The 23876-nt window shown below is 36.6% G+C and overlaps 1 protein-coding gene across 9 annotated transcripts in view; it reads left to right on the top strand.

Annotated features, from left to right (window-relative positions):
• Positions 1-20661, top strand: part of PPP1R21 (protein phosphatase 1 regulatory subunit 21) — a 34226-nt gene extending 13565 nt beyond the window's left edge. For 6 of the 9 annotated variants that reach the window (XM_086743726.1, XM_086743719.1, XM_086743720.1 and 3 more), the window contains 15 exons: positions 457-606; positions 3705-3806; positions 3878-3966; positions 4830-4966; positions 5974-6066; positions 7941-8068; positions 8446-8598; positions 9375-9467; positions 10702-10935; positions 12722-12757; positions 13987-14103; positions 15036-15134; positions 17409-17537; positions 19385-20415; positions 20449-20661. In XM_086743726.1, the coding sequence (XP_086599852.1) occupies positions 457-606; positions 3705-3806; positions 3878-3966; positions 4830-4966; positions 5974-6066; positions 7941-8068; positions 8446-8598; positions 9375-9467; positions 10702-10935; positions 12722-12757; positions 13987-14103; positions 15036-15134; positions 17409-17537; positions 19385-19414 (1590 nt within the window). In that variant the 3' untranslated portion in view covers positions 19415-20415; positions 20449-20661. Of the gene's footprint in view, positions 1-456; positions 607-3704; positions 3807-3877; positions 3967-4829; positions 4967-5973; positions 6067-7940; positions 8069-8445; positions 8599-9374; positions 9468-10701; positions 10936-11385; positions 11728-12721; positions 12758-13986; positions 14104-15035; positions 15135-17408; positions 17538-19384; positions 20416-20448 lie in introns of those variants that run through there. The other 3 variants (XM_086743722.1, XM_086743727.1, XM_086743728.1) reach the window with 3 other exon arrangements.
• Positions 20662-23876: the final 3215 nt, after the last annotated feature.

Genomic DNA, 23876 nt, shown 5'->3' with positions numbered 1-23876 from the left:
ATTCTGGGAGAAAACCTCATTGGTTTTTACTAATTAAAGTTAGGTTTCCATACAACTAGGTGTTACAAATTTCTCCCTATCACCACACTGAAAGAACTGACCTGTTGTCAGCAATTAGTCTATTGGTCTCTCAAATCTTAATTTCAAAGATGATTTCTGTAATTGTTACTAACCTCTAAGTGTTCTTGTGGCCTGTAGTTTGCGAAGTACATCAGCGTCACCTGTTTTATGAAATAAAAAAATACTTTGTCATCACAGAAAAACATGCCCTTCTGTGTGGCACTGTAGTTTATGAATACACTTCAAAAATTTTGCTGCTATGTATTTTAGGCTGAACTAGTAACAAGAAGTAAATAATTGATAGCATTTTCTTGTATCCAACAGTTTTTTTGATACATTTTTTAATATTTAAATAAATACATGTCAAATACAATCATTTTGTAACTGTCTTTACAGCTGAAATTGAGAGACCTTGCTGGCCAGGCGCTGGCTTTTGTTCAAGAACTTGTAACAGCTCTTTTGAACTTCCATACATACACTGAGCAGAAGGTACAGATCTTTCCCATTGATTCTGCAACAGACACTATATCACCGTTAAATCAGAAGGTAAAGCTTACAGATTTCAGCTACAAGTATATTCGATTATGTAGACTTTCATGAGTGAATAATCTTAGTCATGCAAAGTTCCTGTTGTTACTGGAATGCTATGAGTGTGTTCCTGAGAGGCAACCTCTCCTGAATAAGAAGTCTTTTCTGTTGCATGGATTCTCTGAATGTGGGTGAAGGTGTAGCTGCAGAGAAACCTTTTCCCCCGTGCCTCTGCTACAAAAGCAATATGATAGTCAAATCAAGGCTTTGCTTTTTAAGTGCTAAATTAAAGTGCATTTGTCAGAAGTTCAGTAGACTTATTTTCAAATACACAAATACTATGCTGCTAAATAGGTCCTTGTCTTAGTTAATGCACTGGGACATGGGAGATGTTGAGACAGAAGGTCTTATGATTAAAGTGTTTAGCTGTAATGTGAAATAAACTGGATGTAAGGTGGGCTTATGAAGGAGAGAACTTGGACTCTGTTCCTTGTCAAAAACCAACTTTATAATCTGATTTTGGGCTATTTGTGTAAAGACCTTTCCTGTAAGTGTTCTGAAGCTTTGAATCTGTAAGTCATGTTGAAATTATTACGAGAGACCTGATCTGTCTCCTGTGCAACTCCATGGGAAGACTTCTCTGAGAGTATCATTCAGAGCTGTTAAGCTGCATCTTTTGACTTTTTGTTTCTGTGCCATGAGGCATGGAAAAGAACTTTGTGTACAAGGATTTGTGTGGGGATGCATATATGTATGCTTTTGTAATAAAATTGTTTTAACATCAGAGTTGTGGACTTCATAGTGCAAGTGGACCTATGTGCATTTAGCTTGCTGGATGACAGTATTTTCTGATCCAGACTATAATTGCAATGGGCCTTTGTTTGTAGGGCTTAAGCTACTTAAGCCTCTGAGATGGACATGATTTGCATTCATCAGGTGGCTGCTATGCATGTAGTGGCAGTGTTAACTATCACAAAGCTTTCCTGTTCTTGGGAATACCTCCTTTAATCTCTTTGCAGACAAAAAATATGCTTTGTGAAGGTGTTTATCCACTAGAGAAATCCCACTCTATTTACCTTCTCAGTTGTTTCAACTATTTGAATCAAGAATATACTTCTACAGAGATTCAGCATAGATCTTAGTTTGAGAACAACATTTTCTTGCTGCTGCCACCAAACGTACTCAAAATGGCATGCCCTTCTTGTGAAAAACTACATGGTTTTGTCATCTTCCAAATTCTTTGCAGCAGGAACTATGTCTCCTTGTTTATGTGCCCCAGTGTAGTGACTGGATTCTACAGACACTGCTGCAGTTTACACTCAGGGAATAAAATAATGTTTCTCAGACATCACTTCTCATGCATTTTTTTTTTTTTTTTTCTTAATGTCCTAGTTAACACTTTGCTTTTCAGCAGGGAAGTTCTTTCACACAGCTGAAACATGTAGCTTAATCAGAGTTGTAATTTGATTCTTCTTTTCTGGTGGTTGACTCTGATTCAATAGTTCAGGCTTTGTTTGTTTTCATAATTATGTCTCTTGTAGTCTGTCCCATTTGTTTATTCATGACCTAATTGCCTCAGTGCATGCTACCTTTCAATGCTTTTGCCATGACTTTCCAGCAGTGAAGCATCTCTTATCACTCACTGAAGCTGCTGTTACTCCTGTATTTTTGATAAATTTATCTATTTGCTTGGCAAGCATTCTCTATATGATCTTAGCTCCTCCACTGAGTGGTTCAAAAACTTCCCCTTAGTGCAGTAGAGGAAATGAGACAAGTGTCAGGCAGTGGCTTAGCACACTTGGACTGACTTATTTTTCCCCAACTCCAGGTCTTGTCTGGTGCTTTCGAGCTATTTTCCAAACACTCAAAGTAGATGTGGACAATTCCCTTCCAGGTTCAAGTATTCCTTTTCTCTTTAAGTATTGGATTGCTGGGTTCTGCTGGGTATTCAGCATTCTGCCAGATAACTCCAGTCCTCTCTCTTGCAACACAAGTCTGGAGCATTCTGCATGTGCTATTTCTTCCTCCGTAGACTTAGGAATTTTCCCTAATTCCATCCAGATTTGTGCATGCATGAATGAGAGCTTGGCATCTCTCTTCTTGTTAACACTGTATTTACTGTACTGTAATAATATAAAAAAAAATAATTAAAATTTCTCATACCCTATTTGCCTGCAATCTTCAGCTTCTTGCAGTGGTATAAAAAAATCAAGGGTGAAGGTATCTTTCTTTGGGGTAAAATGAAAACCAAAATAACTTTTGACTATGTCAATCTGTGGGAAAAGCTTTTTGTAATATTGTGGCATCAAAACTGAAAGCTCATGGTGCTGCTACATTTTGATTGTGTGTAAGAATAAACACCTTTATTCTCAGGTATACTTTTTTTTGAAGAAGAAATTAGCCATAGCATTTACTTTAGCACTTTTTAGCAAAGTCGAGCAGTTCTATAAAGCCTAAGTTTCATAAGTGCCCAAACCTGTCATAGTTGAAAGTAGGAATTCTCCCTTTCATTAGTTACTGCTCTGTCCTTTGCATTGGCATAAGCATGCTTTGGCCTGTGTTGCAAACTGGACTGCAAACAGATTAAAATGTATCTCTCTTGCTCTTAGTTTCAACTCCATTTAGTGCTTCGCTATTTTGCGCAGCATGGCTGCAAAAAAGCTTGTGCTTGATGCACAGGACAAGGACTGATAGGCGAGTAACAGCTGGGAGAAAGCTAGGTTAGTTTATTTCAGTGGCTTAATGGATGCATGGATCTAGCCTTAGTTTGGAGTTGAGGAAAGAATGCAAGAATGCTTATACTCAAAAGGCAGGGTTTGGTGTGCTGTGCATGGCAGTTAAAGGAGATAAGGTGCTGTGGGAAAAGCCCTAGATAGGAGTTTTGCCTAGGCTTCCATTGTAGTCTTCGCTATTTCTCACTTCCCCTCAAGGTATGTGTGTGTGTGTGTGCTCTGCAGGGGAGGAGCCTGTACATCACTTGAGTGTTATATCTTATTAACGTTCTGGGTATCACTTAAGATGACAGGTGCTGTGTTAAATTGAACTGTGCAGTTGTTAACTTGAAACAGCTTGCAGGAGCTTTAGCAAGCACCATTTTAAAATCTCTCTGTACTCAGTTCTCACAGTATCTTCATGAAAATGCTTCATATGTTCGCCCTCTGGAGGAAGGAATGCTTCACTTGTTTGAGAGTATTACAGAAGATACTGTGACAGTCCTGGTAAGATTTCTTACTACTAGTATTGAAAATTATACAGAGCAAAAATACTTACGTGTTGGTTTTCCTTCCAGGAAACAGCTGTGAAATTGAAGGCCTTCTCAGAACATTTAGCTTCATACTTGTGCTTTTTAAGAAAGATTCTTCCTTATCAGTTAAAAAGGTACTTTTAATTTAATAGATCAAATTAAAGGGACACTAAGTGTCAGGCATGCAGCATTGGCAACCTTTACAATGCAAATATTTAGTCAGCCCTTAAAGCACCTTGACTTACAAGTCAGAAGATTTTTCTTTGCCTGCTGGTTTTGAGCCTTTAGGTTATGCATGTTTTTTTTCAGCTGGGCATTAGAGCTAAAACCATGTATTTTAAAGCCTTTTTTTCCTCCCTTATAGATGAGCCTTTAATGAAAGCTGCACAGATTTTTAATATTTCTTAATGTTATTCAAAAACACTGATACTATTTGGGTGTTATACAGTGAACTGTTAATTTTTTGAGCTAGTCTGAAGGCTATTTGTCGTGCAGTAAATATAGCGATGTTGTAAAACTTGGCCAGATGCACGTTTGTTCTGCAGTGAAGATCTTTGTTCCAGAGTGGGTGAAGGGAGGCGAATTCTTAGTGCAAAGAACTACCTAAGGTTTTCGATTAAGGAGGAAGAAGAAAAAGCTTGTTTTATGCCTTCTTTATACATCTTCTCCTGCTCCTTAGGAAGCAAAAGATTAAAGATTTCCTTTTCCTCTACTATGTATAATTTAACTAATGCAATCAGTTCCTTGCTGTAACTGTGAACTGTTCCTGGCTTGTGACTGAGGCTCCTAAGAGTGGGCATAGCACATGCACACAGTAATTTTCATGTATTGCTAAGTTACTCTGATACATTAACCTTTCTAAAATAAATTCCTAGTCTATTGTTGCTTTGGACTGGGGATGTAGACAATACTAGTTATCTGCTCCATGATACTTTCATGAACATATTTTTAAAAATAATTGCTCACTTTTAAAAAAAAATAATTCATATATTCCTAGTTTGGAAGAAGAATGTGAGTCTTCTCTTTGCACAACTGCTTTAACAGCTAGAAATATGGAGCTACATAGAGACATGAAAAGGTTGACTGTGGTCTTTGAGAAGCTACATACATACGTTAGCCTTCTTGCTTTACCAAGTAAGTGCCAGTTTTGGATCAGTTGGTTGCATTGCGACTGGAAGGTATTAGTTTTCTTTTTGAACCAGTGTTGGGGTTTTTGATTCTTTGATTTTTGTTTTATGTTGTGGTTTGTTTGGTTTTGTTTTTTTTTTTCTTAAACCATACACAGAAAATACCACTTCTGTAATAGAGGAAAACTAGATCAATGCTACTCTTTAGGTACAGTCTAATCTGTGAGGCAAGTGAGTCCTGCAGTATGCTCTGTCATACTGGGCCTTCTTTTATCCAGGCTGGAAGATTGAGTGTACTGTAGAGTTTTTCTTTAATGCTCCACCTCTTCCTTCTGGATAGACATGAGCATGATGCAGGCCTGGAAATTACCAGGCAGTTATATCTACCACGTTTTAGATAGTCAGAGTTAACTGTAGATGAGAAGAAATGACTGTAGATTTTTATGGTATGATTGATAGTATATCTCTTGTCATCCCTTAATCATGACATTGTTAATAAACTAGATTTATTACTAATTATAACTTCTGCTGTTAATAAGATTATTAAACTTCAACTTACATGGTAATGACTAAATAAAATCAGGTAAAACTCTTGTATGTATGTGTGTGGGAAACTATCTCTAAACACATACTGTGAATAATAAGAGGAAACAGTTACTGTATAGCTTCAGGTTATTTCAATCTTCACTATTTAGAAGGATCCAGATGCTGTACCAGTGAGCATGTAAATCTTTCTGCATGCGTAATTTCTTTTTGAGACCAAAACAGTTACTCGTAAAATCTGAATAAAATTTAGGAAACTTGCAAGTCTTTTACCTGTGTACTCTGGCAGAATTCGGTATATATGCATTTGATATTGAAGAGGAAATTTAAGTAAATGAATCTGTTATGAATCTCATACTCCATGCAAATGTTTCTAGTAGATAGGAATTGGATTATTTTCAAAGCTAACTCTTTTTGTTCATAGTCAAATCTTAGTGTTGTGTCTTTTTCCTTTCTACATGGTACTCTTAGGTACAAAACCAGAAGGACTTCTTAGGACAAATTACAACTTGGTGTTTACAAACATTGCTGCAAGTCTTCATGGATTTCATGACATTTTAAAAGGTGAGAGTACAGGAATATTGTTCTTTCAGCTCTGCCTCTTTCTTTTTAACACAGCAGGCGTACTCTATCTGTAATGATGTTGAATGTGTAATATGTGATAAATCTGGTTTGTTTTGCCTTTACAAACTAAGATAAGAAACTAAACGTACTAATACTTGCATGTTTTTCACTCCTTGTTTCTGTTAGCTTTGTTCTTCTAAGTTGCTGGAGCAGTTAATAATTAGATCTTCCTAAGCAGTATCACTTTACTTTCTGAACCTCATTGCTGTAGTGGAACTATTGTACAGAATGGAGTGCCACTAAATATACCTATTTTCCCCTGCTTATGTACTGTTGAGCTAGTATCTGATGTAAAAGTGTAGTTTTTTCTTACTGTTTTTAGGTTGATTACTGTTTTAACATGAATATAAAAACAAAGCTTATGAAGAAGTCTGCATTCCTCCGTGAAAATGACTGACTTTGCTTTTATCAGAAGGACATGGATGTGTTACATTTTTGGTGAAGTGATGTTCGGTTAAAAGTTGGGGGTGTTTTAAAACACTGGTGTTTCCACATATCCTAAACTTTCTGTACTGTGTAGCTGTTCCCAGGGAGAAAAAAAAAAACATACAAGTGAATTGTTTTAATACTAGTCAGCTGTTTAAATATAAAACTTATATATTTTTAAGCAAAATTGGAGTTTTCGTTTCTTGTATTAATAACATCAATAGAACTACCCCATTTTGCAGAGTCCCTGTTTTTGGAAAAAAAAAAGATTATATTAGAGATTGTACCTCAAACATTGAGGCACTAAACCAAGAGTTAGCATAGATAAGTTTTTATTGATAAATACCTTCTACCTCTTAATGCAGTTACTATGATGTAAAATCAACCCAACTGATACTTCAACAAACGAAATAAAGAAAATAGAAGCAAAGTACTGAAAAAAACTGTTAGTAGAATTCGTTAGCTAGCAAGAGAAATGTTGCGGTTAACATCTCATGCTCCCATACTTCAGAATGCTTGATTTTTTTTTTATTTTTATTTTTTTATTTTTTCTTCTTTCTTCCTTTCCTTCCCAACTCAAACTAACTTCCCACTGCTTAAGTTTACCTCAACTTATAACTTCTGATGGTGATGACCTGGGATTTCTCTGTTCTGTATCAAAAGTATTTTATTGTAAAATAGGTGTAAAATGTTAACTTATCAAATAGTTATTTATTTTTAATTAGGTCCAGTTGAAAATGTTTGTTCTTACATGGTTAATACTCCAGTCTTTTTTTTAAATTTTGGTACTGTTGAAATTAATTAGTATATTTAAGTTAAGATGTTTTTGTGAATGACTTTCAAAAAGTTTTGTGGTTTTTTGTTTTGTTTTTCCTCTCTGAAAACTGTTCTTTTAATTTTGCCTGAAAGAATTACAGAGTATCAGTAGTAGCATTCTAAACTTCTGGTAGTCTTTTACATTTGCTCTGACAACTAAAATACTCTTCCCTTATAAGTCATGTAAGCTTAACTTAAGATAGAACATGACTAAAAAGTCTACTTTTAGGTGTCCTGGTGTAAACATATGGAAATGGAAAGTGTACTTGTGAAAGGAAATGCTAGTTCAACATAAGCTTGAATCCCCTATATAGCTATGATTTTTGGGATACAGAGTACACTTAAATATGCACCTTTATTCTACTTTGTGTAACAGGCATAATGTCTATTTATGATCGCAGTTGTCTAAGGCAGCATACTGAATAGCTAAGAGTATCCGGACTAAACTTTTATACAACTTCCTTAAAAAGGGAGAAGCATTTGAAGCCTGAGGTCATAAGCTGAATTTGAAAACGGTTGCTGAAATAGACAAAAATTGTAATTTAATGTAACTGTATTTTTTCTTTGTCTAGATATTTCCAAGCACTACAGTCAGAAAGCTACTTTAGAACAAGATGTTCCAACTGCCACGCAGAAACTCATAACTACAAATGACTGTATTTTATCCTCTATTGTGGCTTTAACAAATGGAGTGGGCAAGGTAATGGATACTTTTGTTTCAATATAAAGCCCTAACTTCTGCAGATTTTTAAAGTGAAAAGAAAATAATCTTAGTTGAATGCTTTGGAAAATCTCCATGTACCTATGATATTAATAATCTATAGTATGAGATCTGTTCTAAGATATTTTCAGGCTACAAGTAAAGAACAGCTGTATGGGTGTTAAAAGTAGATACTGTGAAGAGGATGTTTTGCATCAGCAAGGTCTAAGTTACATGGAAGAGCCTGTACCTTGTTTGAAATTTTTGTTGTGAAGTCCAGTTTCACTAAATGCTTGTCTTTCTCTTGAAAGGGTAATTGACCTGATGAATCTTTCTGGTCAACTTAATTCATAAGTGTCTCTTCTTGATGTGTCTAGATTGCCTCGTTCTTCAGCAACAACCTGGATCACTTCACTACTTCATTGAGCTATGGCCCTAAAGGAGGAACAGAGTTCATCAGCCCTCTTTCAGCTGAGTGTATGCTGCAGTACAAGAAAAAGGCGGTTGCTTACATGAAGTCTTTGAAGAAGGTTTGTTCAGCTAGCATGCTTGCACAGAGAATGTGCAGTTCTGTTGATGGTTGGTTATGCCAAAGAGGATACAAACTAAAGATTTTCAGTATTTGGAATGTTTGAGATTCTGTGAAGGAGAATCTTTGAGGATTTGATGGAACCCTTAAAGCATTAATGCTACTGAAAATTTCAGAGAGCATAGTTACTCTTACAACTGAGGGAATGTGCTAATTCTGCCATTACCCATTTCCACTAATTATTTCTGTGCCAAGACTGCAAGGGGAAGAGGGTAGTTGCTTATTTAAATTTCTTCACGTATTCACCAGGAATATGGAGTGAATGACACATTCTTATACTTGTATCCACTGGAAGACAGTGGAGAGCAACAGAAAAAAAAAAAGCAGCTGAAAAGGAGGTACACTGGAGAAAATGTGCTGAACCAAAGGACTGAACACTGCCAGATCTTCCTGCTTTCTCCATTAAAGTTAACAAGGAAGTGATGATGTGCTTAACAGTTGTTATTAACTCACTTATACCGCAATGTATGAAGGTCCATAAAATGGACCGTAAGATGCATTTGATCATTAACACCTGGAGTCTTCTGAGCACTTTTTAATCAGGTGTGCATTTTGGAGTGGTATTTTTTCTGAACTCAAACCATTTTTTTTTCTACTTGCTGGGAAGACTTTTTTGTTCCCTTTCCTAAAGTAAGGAGGACAGTAAGAAAGTAAGCGTAGAATACATATTCTAATCTACTGTGAAACTGTCTTGAGGTTTCTTTTATTCTTCTGCAGCCTTGTGCAGATTCAGTGCCTTATGAAGAGGCTTTGGCCAATCGCAGAGTTCTTCTGAGTTCCACAGAAAGTAGAGAAGGTCTTGCACAACAGGTATTCTAGAATACATTTTATTAACATATATGATAGTGTATTTTATAAAGATAAAGTAGTATCAAATAATCTCAACATATCTGTGTGTGGTGATTTGTACATATATATGCATATACTGAAGCTTAAAATTAGACTGTAGATGTCTGTCTTGTAGAATTTTGAAAGTAAAACTTACCCTTGTCAGGCTGGGTTATCCAAGAATCATTCTCCTGCACCTGCAGAATGTACATGTAGTTATAAGAGATAGGATTATGTCACTGACGTCTTCACTTACAAACACAAGAAGTCAGGCAATATTTAGTAATTCAAATAAATGCAAAATAAAGACAAGGATAAAGCATACTGAGGTATTAATTTCTAATGTTATGTACTGTTTTGAGTGCTATTTTTGACTCTGCAGGACTTAATAGCACTGGTTAAGAACAATGATTTTTATTTTCAGTTACAGACTGTTAATAGATTACAGTTTATCATTCTTGCAGTCTGCATTTTTTTTTTTTTTTTGGGGGGGGGGGGGAAGTGAGGCAGACAGAGGGAGATTAAATGGTATTTTAAAGGCCTACACAGTTTGCCCATCTCATATGAATGAAACTGACTGATTAATACTAAAACGTCTTTATTAGTTTGAATGCTCAGGCTGTGCTTGAGTCGCTGTCACTGAACTTTTAGAGAAGAAAAAGTCTTCAGTGTTTGGTGGAGTTTTTTTGTAGGTTTTTTTTTTTTTTGTAATGGCCAATATTCAAAGTGTATTAGTAGGGATGAGATTAAGTTCAACAGAAACGTGTGGAGTGATAGGAAGTGTACTGTTCTGTAGCTGATTACTTATCTGGACAAATTGGGAGTTCTGTCTATGTGAGGCGGTGCAGCTGGGAGGGGAGAGATTGTTTGTCTTTCTAGCATAGAACAAGACAATGCTAGGGCATTCAAGTTTTCATAAAACTATTCCCTGCTTTTTTTTTTTTTTTTTTTTTTTTTTTTTCCTAATATGATATTGCCAGTTCTGTGAGCTGTAACTTCATGGTGCGTGTTGCAGACTAATTAAATAACATGGTCATTTTTGACACATGACCATGGTTAAGTGAACAGCTTGAATCAGTAGTTGTTTACTTGCTGCTTTACTCATTAGCTCACTTATGTAATGGTTTAAAATAATACTGTCTTCAAACATTTCCTGTCTGTGGCTCTTTTTCCCCTTGTGTTTGGTAACCTGGACTGTAAACTTTCCCTCCTAAAGGTCCAGCAGAGTTTGGAGAAAATTGCAAAACTTGAGCAAGAAAAAGAACACTGGATGTTGGAGGCCCAGCTAGCTAAAATAAAGCTAGAGAAAGAAAACCAAAAACTGAAGAACTCTCTTAGTGGACATTTAACTGAAACTATACAAGAGCATTCTGTTTTGACAAACGTAGCTGAACAAAAGAAGGAAACCATAGAAAAGAGTCTGCAGGAACCTATTAAGAGTACTAGTCTGGTAAGTGACCTTTTTCCTTCAATAGAGAAAAATCCACTTTCTTCAGCAGTAGTACTGTTTGGACAGTGAAACACTAATAATGAAAAAAGTGTTTTGAATGTGCTGAAATGCATTCATACTTAGGCTTCTTGTATTTGCAAAGCTGCTTGCTAATGCTTTCTGCAGAGTTTGGAACTTCTTTGATTCTGAGACTTTGTTCACTGTCTTTAGTATAATGGAGATATCTTTGTAGTTCTGTACTCTTATGACTGAGGGGAAATATCAGGTGCTTAACTTGTAGTTTTTTCTGACTCTGTAGTTAGGAAGCCTCTCAGGTCAGCTTTGAGTTTCCAGTATTTTTTCATCTGTGGATGTGTTAAAGCAAATAGAAGTAGGTAACTAATATTTTAAAAGGGATTATAAGACTTAAAACAAGTCAGTTTACTATACCTCTCCACTTTCCTGCTCCAGGGTAAAAATGACCTGTGAATTGTTTTGAAGTAAACTGGCACCTTAAGTTTCTGATCCTGTATTTATTCAATTAAGAGTTTGAGGAGAACAGATTTTTCTAGCCAAAATGCTTGATGTAACTCACAGGTCAACACTTTGTATAAATATTTCCCATAAGCCTCAATCTCTAGTCCTGTTGAGATCAGGAAAAAAAACCTATGATTCTCTATGAAGATATTCTTCTATGAACCTAGTTATTGGCATGAACCACTCTACTAGTCACTGCTTCACACTGAACTGTCAATGTAATTGACTAGTCAAAGTGGAAAGAAAGGAATTCAGGAAGTACGCAAGAATTCCAGGTTGGCTTTCCTTTCTATATGTTAAATATGATCTCATGGTTTAACGCCAGCTGGCAACTAAGCACCACACAGCTGCTTGTGCACTTACCCACCCCACCGGTGGGATGGAGGGAGAATCGGAAGAGTAAAATGAGAATTCATGGGTTGAGATAGACAGTTGAATAGGTAAAGCAAAAGCTGTGTATGCCAGCAAAGCAAAACAAGGAATTCATTCACTGCTTCCCATCGGCAGGCAGGTGTTTGGCCATCTCCAGGAAAGCAGGGCTTCATCATGTGAACTTGGGAAGACAAACGCCATCACTGTGAACGTGTGTGTGTGTCCCCCTACCCCTTCCTTCTTCTCCCAGCTTTATATGCTGAGCATGATGTCACATGGTACAGAATATCCCTTTGGTCAGTTGGGGTCAGCTGTCCTGCCTGTGTCCCCTCACAACTTCTTGTATGCTCCCAGGCCACCCGCTGGTGGGGTGGTCTGAAAAGCACAAAAGCCCTTGATGCTGTGTAAGCACTGCTCCGCAGTAACTATAAAACATCCCTGTATTATCAATAATGTTTTCAGGACAAATCCAAAACATAGCCACCTACTAGCTACTATGAAGAAAATTAACTCTATCCCAGCCAGAACCAGCACATGTGAATAGTAATGCTTCAGTGTACTAACATACCTCTGAATTAGTTTTGTGTAATCAAGCAGTTGTATCATTATACAAGCTAGTTGCATTTTGTTGCTTTTATTGGTTTTTCTCTGTGTACATCATAAGGTAAAGGATATATTTGGAGAGTTGGTGTCAGCTTTAATTCTGTTCAAGGCATTCATGTATATTATTACCCTTGTTTATGTTACAGGTGGAAGTACTTTAAATTTGGTTTTAATTTTGACTGTTGCAAGATTTTTTTAATTTGCAAGTCCTCCTATGACTGAAGCTGAAATGACTTGCAGCTATGGTATCTATTTTTGCAGTTCTCACTTAAGTGTGTTTTCTTCCTTGTTCTAGATTGGAATGTTGACTATAACTACTGATAATGAAAAGGTAATCTGTTTTAAACATTATCAAAGTACATCTGGTAAATACTTCAATTCTGATTCTGTTAAACTTATTCCAAAGGTCTAATTACCAAGAACGCTGTAGTATAATGGCATGAGTCACCCATGTAGTCTGTATACTATATGTTCAAGTTTCTGAAACGTATGTATTTCTTAACTTTCTTCTTCTGTTTAGTGAACTCTTTTTTTTTTTTTTTTTTTTTTTTTTTTTTTTAATTCATATAGCCAATTTGGAGCAGTGTAAGCTGTGGTCCAAGTTTGTTCTCTTTAATCTGAGGAAAGCATTGTCTGTTTGTACTTCAGTAACTCTAACTGCATTCCAAGCCTCAATTCGTAACTCTTGAGGAAGGGCTCAAGAGCTGAAAAAAAGTCACTGGCTGTAGTGCCTGGTGTTTAACACTTAAGTACAGATTATCCCAAACCAGAGGTCACACTGAAAGAAACTTTGAACCAGCTGTCAGACTAAATGTTAACTCTTTATTTAGCACTCCTATACTGTAACACTTGCCTCAGAAGGATCTTAGCAGAGTAAGATTCAGTGCTTTCCCTTTTCTGACACTGCAGGGGACTGATGTGTTTTTTAATTTACTACTTTTCTTCTGAAGGTATGATTAAAAAGGGGATGGGGGCCAGATAGCAACTGATACAAGTTCTTAAAAGCTACTGCATAGTGCTGAACTTTAAGATAACGCTAAGTCATGTGAAAGCTGTCTTTAGTGGCTTACTCTAACTTACAGTAAACTGGCAAGTTGCGTTTTAATTTTTTTTTTTTTAAGTTCAAATGTCTGAAGGAACTTCTAGAACATGCAACATCAGAAATAGTTCTGACTGTTGTGAGCTTCTGAAATGTAGTTATGTGAAGGAATTTTTCCTTGTTGGGAAAAGCCAGTAAGTTTTTTAGGTAGGTGAAAGCAGTCAGCTTCAGTGGATTTTCATATTTGTCAGAGACTTGATATTGTAAATCAAGCTAAGTTCTTACATCTTCAGTCAGCTTTTGTCCTTTAAGGAAGTCTGACACTAAGAGTCACTATCAGTGACAAATTGCAGAGTAACCTGCTGTAATTTGTCAGTTGTGTTTGGGGAATTTAATGCTTTTGGGTAGAGCAGCCAGGCCTCAGGAGGGAAGAGGAGAAGTCTGTATAAAGGACAATGCTGTGATGCAAGCATTCAGTCTACTAAACACAGATATGTCTGCTTAAATTTTTGTTTTGCCAGGCTCCAGATATTGAGTCTCGTGAAGACCTGATAAAAAACCACTACATGGCAAGGATAGCAGAACTTACATCTCATCTGCAGCTTGCTGACAGCAAATCAGTACACTTCCATGCTGAGGTAAGCATGCAGGCAGCGTCTATGCTGAAAACAGTAAATCCCTTTTTGAAGTTTCCACAGGCAAGTGTTATGATAGTGAGTTTAAATATATGTAACATAATGCTTTAAAAAAAATCTATTCCTGGAATATGTTTTTTGGCTGCGGTCTAGTATGCATAAAAATGGATGCTGTAGAAAGACTTTTTTAATAAATTATTTGGTAGCCTTGTCTCTGGTATATTGAGAAGTACAATGTGTATCATGTATGGATTTGTTTGTATAAGCTGAAGCAGCTGGCTTTAGTTACCAAGATAGTTTTGACTTCACCTTAATATGATGCTGACATCATTGAAAATATTTAAGTGTATTATGAAGTGATGAAAACAGCTCTCCTCTGGGAAACTGGTTCTTAGGCATAAGTTATACTTAACTTCAAGAATTAACAAAACAATTCATTGTCTCTTTGGTTTCCTGTTTTCATTTCAAATCATGCATTATTTTTTCTTGAAAGTAGTGACCATTTTGATTGGTGGAATTAACTGATGTGGAATATACCAAGGCTGCATGTTGACAGAGCAAATACTCTTAAATATTTTCCTTGATAGATGATACAGTATGGAGAAACCGTCTTTCTCAGATATTTGGGCAATATATGACGTGAGCTTTTTGTGTTGCTTTTTACTCATGAAATATTTACTACCAATAATGTGAAAAATAAGAGATTTAAAGGATTGGCAATATGGTAATTCTGTAAAATGAGACAAAAATTTAACGTTAACTGTTGCATTACTTCTGCATTTTAAAATGTGCACAACCTCTGACTAAGTTTCTTGAAATCTGAGGGCTACAGAAAGGTGGAAACATCCAAAGCTATCAGTTAAAGGTGGCACAAGGCAATACTCTGGAACTAACTCTACTCCCTTCTATCCTCCCTATCCTGTTCTGATTGACAGTGTCGAGCACTTGCCAAAAGACTGTCTTTAGCAGAGAAGTCCAAGGAATCGCTCACAGAAGAGTTGAAACTGGCTAGTCAAAACATCAGTAGATTACAGGCAAGTAGAATGTTATTTAATGTAACAGATGCATTTCATAATTGTGTGTAAGGTTGGAGGAGGAAAATGGCCAATCGAGTGCAGTCATGGATTTACTAGATCCTTAGTTGTGTGTTGTTAGAATTCTAATAGTATGTACAGAAGAGACTTAAATAATACACTTCAAATCCCAGGTATAAAGTTGAAGTGGAACATGCTTGCAAGGAAAAGATTCTAGTAGCCAAGCCTGTGTTTCAGCATATATTTGATGTCAAGCTTTTTATGAAAATAGTGGTTGGTTTTTTTTAATGTTGAAAGATGTAGTTGTGTGACTGATTTCAGTGGCTTGTTTCCCTCTGCAAAGGGAAGGATTACTTTGTGTACAGCCAACACTTACATCTAATACTCATAGAGTTAGATGTGATAGTGACAAGGCTAACTACATATGAGCCCGTTTAACTTAGAAACAGGACTAGGAAATTGATGAAAATGCCATTTTCTAGATGATACACCAAATTCTTCATCCTTTCTAGCACCTGGGACTGAAAGTCTTAGAACTGCCAGGGTAGTTTTTTGAGATGGATAGCTTAATATTAAGCAAAAATAACTTGAGTTGATCTTTAAGAAGCCATTGTTAACAATAGATAATAAACTCTTATGCCAGACATCCTGTGAATGTCCTGTCCCTTCGTCCTTCCCCTCCACACAGCTCAGAAAGGAGCCAATAGTAAAATAAAGAATATATAAATATTCAGTGCTTAAATGGCTTTGTTTTCTTTATGTTTAGTTCATATCTTTATTGCTTACCTGTCTGAGATTGAGTACCTAAAAATGCTCCATACAGGCAGTGAATATAATGATATACTCTTAAAAGAATTGTTCATAAACACAAAATACTATTTTGATTTGTTCCTTTAACAAATTCCACAATCAATATCCAACTCGGCATGAGATGTTCATCTCTAATTACATATTAAACTTCTTAAATGGTGCGCCTGCTATCTTTTCTTGTATGTTTAATAGTCGTCATAATATTGAATCAGAATTGTTTAGGTTGGAAGGGTCCTCTGAAGGTAAGCTGGTCTCCACCTTTGGTCAGAGCAGAGAGCGTTCAGATCAAGTTGTTGAATCAGGAGTTTCCTGTACAGCCGTGCTGACCTTCTGCCACAGTTGCTCAGCTTCCTTAAGCATTGAACTGTTCTTTGCTCTGTCCTTCATCATTCAACTTTCCTGGGCCCCTTGGGGCAGTTTTATCTGGGATCTTGCCAAGCAGACATCGAAAAAGCCAAAATCTGCTCTTCCTAAATCCAGGGTTGCTGTAATGCTACTGTTCATCTTGCTTGCTTCCCTTAGGATCTTAAATTCCACTAACTCAGTTGCTGCAGCCAGGGCTACCATTGGCTTTTGCATTTCTGACCAGCTTTTCCTTATTTGTGAGTAACGGGTCCAGTAGAGAGCTGCTTAGGCCTGTTGATCATTGCTATGAAGAAGTTCTTTGGCACACTCTAGACAACTCCTGAATTGCTTGTGTCCCACCTTGTTGCCCTTCCAGGAGATGTCAGGGTAGTTAAAGTCCCTCATGAGAACCAGGGTCTGAGGCTGTGAAGTTTTCAATCTACTTCTAGCAGATGCCCACCGTACATGTTGTTGTTGTTGTACTCATCCGATTTATCTATAAGATCCCATTTTCAAACCGCTCCTTCATGTACAGCATGATTTCTCTCCTTAAAGTGTGTGTATATCCCTTCATTGCTGCTTTCTAGTCATGCACACTATCCCACTATGTCTCTGTAACCCCAGAGAGATTATAACTCTGTAATTGCATGTGGATTGCTGATTCCTTTGGCTTTGCCATGGATGTTCATGTACAGGCCATGCTCTAACCTGGTAAATTTAATTTGTTTCTTGACTGGAAGCAATGTTGGAAAACTTTGCTGTTAGTCTTTTATGTAAGCCATAAAAAGTGACGGAAAAAATTATGAAGGAAACAGAGCAAAAATAAGGGGAACAGACCATGCATGAAACTTCAGGTAGAAGAAAAATAGCTATTGACTTTCAAGTGTGGTTTTTTTGTTGGTTGTTTTTTTGTTTTGTTTTGTTTTTTTTTTCAAATTTAGCTTGACTGCACACATTCAGCATCAAAAGTGTAGCTTACTAAGTGGAGGTAACAGTTGGCTGCTTTGCCAGTTGTCATTAATATTGAGTAAATATTGAGTAAAGGCTTCTGTTTTGTTTTTTTTTTTTTAATTATTTGTTTGGGGTTTTTTATTTTGGTTTTTTTTTTCCCCCCATTAGGATGAGTTGATGACGACCAAGAGAAGTTACGAGGATCAGTTAAGTATGATGAGTGACCATCTCTGCAGTATGAATGAAACCTTAACTAAACAAAGGGAAGAAATTGATACACTAAAGATGACTAGTAAGGTAAGTTGCCAGGTGTTGACATCAGGCACTGGCTGCAGTTTAGAGGTCCATGGATTGCATTTGGCATTCCTGCAGTACTACCCTTTAACAAACCAATTCACAATCTATTGTTCTTATTCTCAGCCAATTGGAAAGAAAACTCCAAAACTGGTCCTGCATATTTTAGTGAAGAAAAGATTCTTGCAATACATATATATGGGGAAAGAAGAAACACTTTGTCACTGCTTCAAAGTAGGCTTTCAAAGTGTGCCCTCTGATGGATGATCAGGACCTTTTGCTTATATCTGGTGAAAATAGAACTATTTGCAAACCCATCTAGTGATACTGAGTGTTTATGATTCACTTACTAGTAGGAGTGTCCTTCCTGCACTCCTCTTGGTTGCAACATACTCTGTTTGTGGCAGCTATTCTTTTTTTCTCCTTTATTTCCATATTCTAGCTTTTCTGTCTTTCATATGTAGGAATGAAAAACTTGCCACTTATATTCTTCTGTGAACTTAAAATGCACACTTGCATTTTTTTTTCCAAGTAAGGAGTTTATCCATTTCCCAGAAACAAGGTTTTGACTTATCCTAATGTTAATGACAAAAAAATACAGAAGCCTGCTATTTTGATTAGTCAGTGCATAAACCATGGTATATCTTACTCTGATGGCTCCAGGGAGAAACAGGTGTTGTGAAGAAGTCTGGCTGTGAAACTAATAAGCCAGCATTATTTTCCTTAATTGTGGAATGTATGGAAGCTGATTTAACTGAAGGGTTAAAAATTCCATGTTTTGATTAAAGGTCCCATGATAGTGTTTTTGTTGGGTTTTTTGTTGTTTGTGTAGGGGTTTTTTTTGTTTTGTTTTTTTTTTTAGTAGATTCTTCCCCCCATGTACAGAACTGTTTTTCTTCAGATGTCTGCGTGTTTTGACTTGGCATTGTAACCTTTAAAACTACTTTTTGGTGTTTAAGCTCTTGTGTTTTTAGAGGGAAGCTCTTGGCTGCGTACTGACCATAGCACTTCATGTTTTTATAAAATGTTTTCTGGAATTTTTCACTTGTCATACTTTTTAAGACTTGAAGTGGTACTCTGTCTCTAAGGAGGTAGTTCATAATTTCACAACAGTAGACATGGATTTTCAAGTGTTACCAAATGTAGAAGGCAATTCAGTTGAAATCAAAATGATGCAGTTAAAGCCATTATCACTTGGACAGAGTTGTTGGTTAGATTAAAAACAAATGTTATTTTACAGAAATAGGAAGACAGAGAATTGCCAGCAAGTAACTATTGTACGAAAGTTTATTTTAAGCTATGTGTTTGTTTTGTGGAATTGTTGCAGGTCAAATGTGAATTGGTTAGTTGTAGAAAAAATTCTTTTCTAAACCAGGAATATTGTGTATAGACCAAGTTAAAGTTAAACTTGTTTTGGATCAAAGTGATAGGGTGGGGGATTGATGTTAACTTCAGGCAATGATCCTATAAGGTTTATATTTGAAATACCACTTAAGGGTGATATGACTTGCTTTCACTGCCCTTACAATATTAGTGATGTTAATACAATTGAGCTTGTTGGGATGTAAGTCGAATGTCTTTTTTTCCACAGGTTTCAGTTGAAGTAAGGTACTGTAGTACTGACTTGAAATGTCTGGTACTTTCCTCTGTTATGCCTGTAAAAGATAGAGGGATTTTCAGAGCAAGCAGTTACAAGCTTCCATTATTAAAAGCCTGTGGACTTTTTATTTTCAGTTTGATGGTTTTTCTTAGTTTGGTGTAGGCATAAATTACCAGATGACAGGTTTTGTTGTCTATACAGATTTTTCTTATCTGAATTATACGTTCTGTTAACTTGTTTCTTGTTGCAGGGAAATTCTAAAAAGAACAAAAGTCGATAGCTTCAGCTGATCAACTGTCTTCAGAAGCTGCTGCTGCACAGGATGCAGTTAGTGAACGTTGATTGTCCAATTCCTGTTCGTTGCAGGAAACAGAGGTGGTGGTGGGTCTAGTAAAAACTGATTTGGTGCTGTAAATGGCTTTAAAATACTTGGAACTCGTAACAGATAAAACAGAACTCAATGTTGTCTCTGAACCAGGACATACACGCTCTGTGGATAATTTATATAGTAATTACCTTCAGTTTTTACTGTGTACTTTTTAAAAACAGGTTTTAATTTCATGTAATAACTTCAGATTTTGTATATTTTCAAATATGTTTATTCATTAACAAATTTGGATCAGTGCAGTAGTTGTTTTTTTTGAGTTATATGTTAAATTGTCAACACATGTACATTCCTTTACTTGTTAATAACAGTTTAAAAATTACTTTGGAGACTTTTTTTTTTGGCTGTGGAAGCTGTGCAGTTACTATAAATGTCTTATTCCTATTCTCAGCCCTTTTGAATTAATTGGAATTGTGGCTTTAAATTATTTCTATAAATTCACACAGGTAAATGGGATCACTGTTTTAGACTGCAGTAATGGAAACTTTTGCTGCTTCTGTTTGCTACTTTGGATTTTGAAGTAAAGAGCACAAATAGCTGAATTGGGATACTTCTATTAAATTGCTTTAAGTCCTTACTTAGGCATTTGATTTACACATATATGTATATATATTGGTTGAAATAGTTGTTTAAAGCTAGAGGAAATTGTGATTGTAATTTGCCCCAAAAGAGTGAAGCAATATGTGTGTAGAGTAGATCAGCTTACTGTGCTCTCTTACAGTAAAGAATATGAAAATATATAGAAGATTTAAACACTCTGGTTGCAAAAGTCTTAATGAAATTAAGTCCTGATGGATTCACAGAGGGGATTCACATGGCTTTTCCTGTGTTTTGGAAAGTTTGTGAACTTTAGGCCTCTCCTAAGTTGTTGTGGGTTTTTTTTGTTTGGTTTTTTTGTTTGTTTGTTTTTTGTTTTTGTTTTTTTTAAGTGAAGTCTAACAACATGAGTTTTCACAGCATTGATTTGTTTTACTTGGTTTTTTTTTTTTAATCGGATGCTGTGCTGCTCCACCATTTACACTGATCTTCTGTTCCATAATTTGCATTATGGCACTTATTTGTCCCATAAGGGTTTACTCTGGTAACAGCTGTGTTGATATGTATTATTAGTATGTAATAATAAAACCAACTGCACAAAACCAGCTTGAGTTTTTTCTTGATTCTGGTTAAACCCAGGTTGCACAGTGTGGTGTTGTGGTGAGATGTTAACAGCTATTCCTGGTGAGATGAGCTTAAGTAATTAAACCAGTTTAATTACCCTTTGTAGTGCTTCTCTTTCTTTGAGCCAGGCTTCATTTCTGTACCTAATGCTGCAGTGTGCAAAGTACACAGAGTTCACGTTAGCATTTCTCACTTTGTCTACTGAAAGGCAAACAAGCATCGTCTCTGTATTGATTGCAACAGAGGAACTGTTCTGATACAATTTTTCCTTTTAACAACAAAATGGATGTGGTCATGAAACTGGAGAGGAGACAGAGCGCCTGCATGGTTTCCTACTAACATCATGTTGAATTAAAAGCTGTGTGGTGGTGCTAATGAGGGTTGGAAAGTGCTTTCTTTCTGACAATTTTATTAAAGCATGTACAGCTTCAGCTGTTTCAATTATGGCTGGGAGCTAATTGCTTTCTTCCAGTTCTTTTGAAGCTGCCTTTTCTGAGGACTTCTATCTTGCAGTGAAAGTACTAATTTGTCTTATTTTAATTCTCTGGATCAACTTACTGAACTCCTTACTTATGCTGCCTCTCATAGGTGGCTGCATTCAGAAAAAGTCTTGCTTATGCTGTTTTTGAAAGGCCTAAGTAAAAAAAAAATGCTTTGAAGATTGAGTGTTTAAAAATGTGTGTAAAAAAGTAAATGATCTGTTATCTCAGACTGTTTTTACAACAGAGTATACCCCCAACATCAAAACCAAAATTAATATAGAATGTATAGGCATTTAGGTACATTCCAATGTATGTTAGGCTATCAGCATTTTTTCATTACAGTATCTATTTGGAAATGTATTTGGATGTCCCTCTTGCCAATCAGCAGTAAAACATGCTCAGGAAGAGACAATTGTAATAATTCAAGCTGCCTTCAGTTTTTCAAGGAAATGTTTTTCAAGTTTAGTTCCAGACAATCATAACCTATCAATGCGCGCGCACACACACACACACACACACACACACACACAGACACACACACACAAATTGGAAAAAAAATTGAAATGGTATTTTGGATACTGTTGTAATGCTGTCAAGGGGCATAGTACATTACATATAACTCAGTGGTGTTAGAAACTGGAACAAGTGGAAATGCCCTTCTAGCTTGTGCTTATCTGCTAAACCAGGTGGTTCTAAATCAGTTTCTGAATATCTCAAATGATCTTAAATATGTAAATTGTTGCTGAACAGTGCTATGCTATTAAAAAACTGAAAGCTGCCTTCAACACTGCAGTGAAGAATTCATCTTTGAGATAGTCTTCCAGAAGTATGATTTTGGACTAATTTGTCTATAAGAAATGGTCTGTGCAGATTATTATGTAATGCACAAAAATTGGGGAAAGAAATTGTACTCAGGCTGGAATTGATCAGAAGTTTACAGTGTGAATCCTCGACTTCCTAGTTGATTAACCAGGAACCTAATGAGAAACTATTGTAAGTTAAGAAAATCTTTAGAACAATACAGTGTAAAACTGGGATTAAAGACAAATTCTAATGCTAGTTGATTTTTTTTTTTTAATGGATGGTTCATTATCATTATTCATTATATGAGGTTTTCTAAAGCATTTTTACAATGCTTCAAAGAGGTGCTTGCTTTGTTTCTTCATAATATTGGACACCTCATGAATAATCTCTCATAATCATGAAAAAGTGACCAATTCAGGTAACACCACTATTACCTATTAATGGTTTTAATAACTGCATCTTCAAAAATTCTTTGAGTTTTGTTTAACACTTTTAAAGATTGAAAAACGTTTAGCTATCCTAGATTTCTGAAAATAAATCCCCAGGAACTACTCTGTGTGTTCAAAAGAAATGTTTGCTATAGCCAAGAATTAATTTACCTTCAGAACTTCCCTGTTAATAACTACTGCTTCATGAGTTTTCAAAGTACCCAAGAAGCACCAAATACATTGGCTATTTTAAAAGGCCTTAAGCTCTTACAGGTCAGTGGTTTCCCTGCCTGAAAGAATAACTTCTAACAAGTTAGAAGTGAGACCCCACCTGGACTACTGTGTCCAGTTCTGGAGCCCCTAACACAAGAAGGACATGGACCAGTTGGAGAAGGTCCAGAGGAGGGCCATGAAGATGATCAGAGAGCTGAAGCACCTTTCCTATGAGGACAGGCTCAGAGAGTTGGGGCTGTTCAGCCTGGAGGAGGCTCCAGGGAGACCTGATAGCAGCCTTCCGGTACCTCAAGGGGGCTTATAGGAAAGATGGGGAGAGACTGTTCAGTAGGGCCTGTTGTGATAGGACGAGGGGTAATGGTTTTAAAATAGAGGGGGGTAGATTTAGATTGGGTATTAGGAAAAAAATTTTTTACAATGCGAGTTGTAGAACACTGGCACAGGTTGCCCAGAGAGGTGGTGGAAGCCCCATCCCTGGAAACGTTCAAGGCCAGGCTGGATGAGGCTCTGAGCAACCTGATCTAGTTGGGGATGTGCCTGCTCTTTGCAGGGGGGTTGGACTAGATGACCTTTGAAGGTCCCTTCCAACCCTAACCATTCTATGATTCTATGAAAAAACGAGTCTTAGGCTGGCGTTGTCACAAGCTGCCAAAGGGTGCTACCTCGTTGTTTAATCGTGATTATTTTAAGTTGTTACATATGTAACTACACATCTGTGATTTAAATCCTGACCATCTTAAGTGTTGATTTAAAAGGGGTGGTGTTTGTAATGCCTTTTGCTAATTCCTTCAGATTAAGTCTTAACCCGCTCAAAATTTCAGTGGTGCCAGGATCTTCACACGGATGTGATCTCATAGCACTCCAAGCAGCATCAGTATCAAGACTGAAACAGTTTGCTTTCCCATCTTTGTTGAAATGTGTTGGCTATTTATACAGGGTATTTTCCGTTCTTTCCAAGCCAGTTTCATTTCTAATCTGTACTTGTAATCCTATTGCTTCTTCTACTCTCCCTTCCATTGCTGACAGATGAGCTGAATATTTGTTGGGGAAAGGTCTTTGGCTCAGCATCTTTTCTTGGTGCTGCCTTTGGGCACTGTTTGTTTGTCAGTGCTCAGATTTGCTCAGATGTTCAAGGCATCAGTTGCAAACAGGAAAGGAAATAAACTTTTTATCCACATGTCACGAGACAAGAGAAGTTATTTACTGGCTTGGTTGAGCAATGTGAAGGCTTTTTAAATATAAATCCAG

Source organism: Chlamydotis macqueenii, chromosome 3 (genome assembly GCF_036417535.1).
Source record: "Chlamydotis macqueenii isolate bChlMac1 chromosome 3, bChlMac1.mat, whole genome shotgun sequence".
NCBI classification, from domain to species: Eukaryota; Metazoa; Chordata; class Aves; order Otidiformes; family Otididae; genus Chlamydotis; species Chlamydotis macqueenii.
This window is presented reverse-complemented; position numbering and strand designations above follow the sequence as displayed.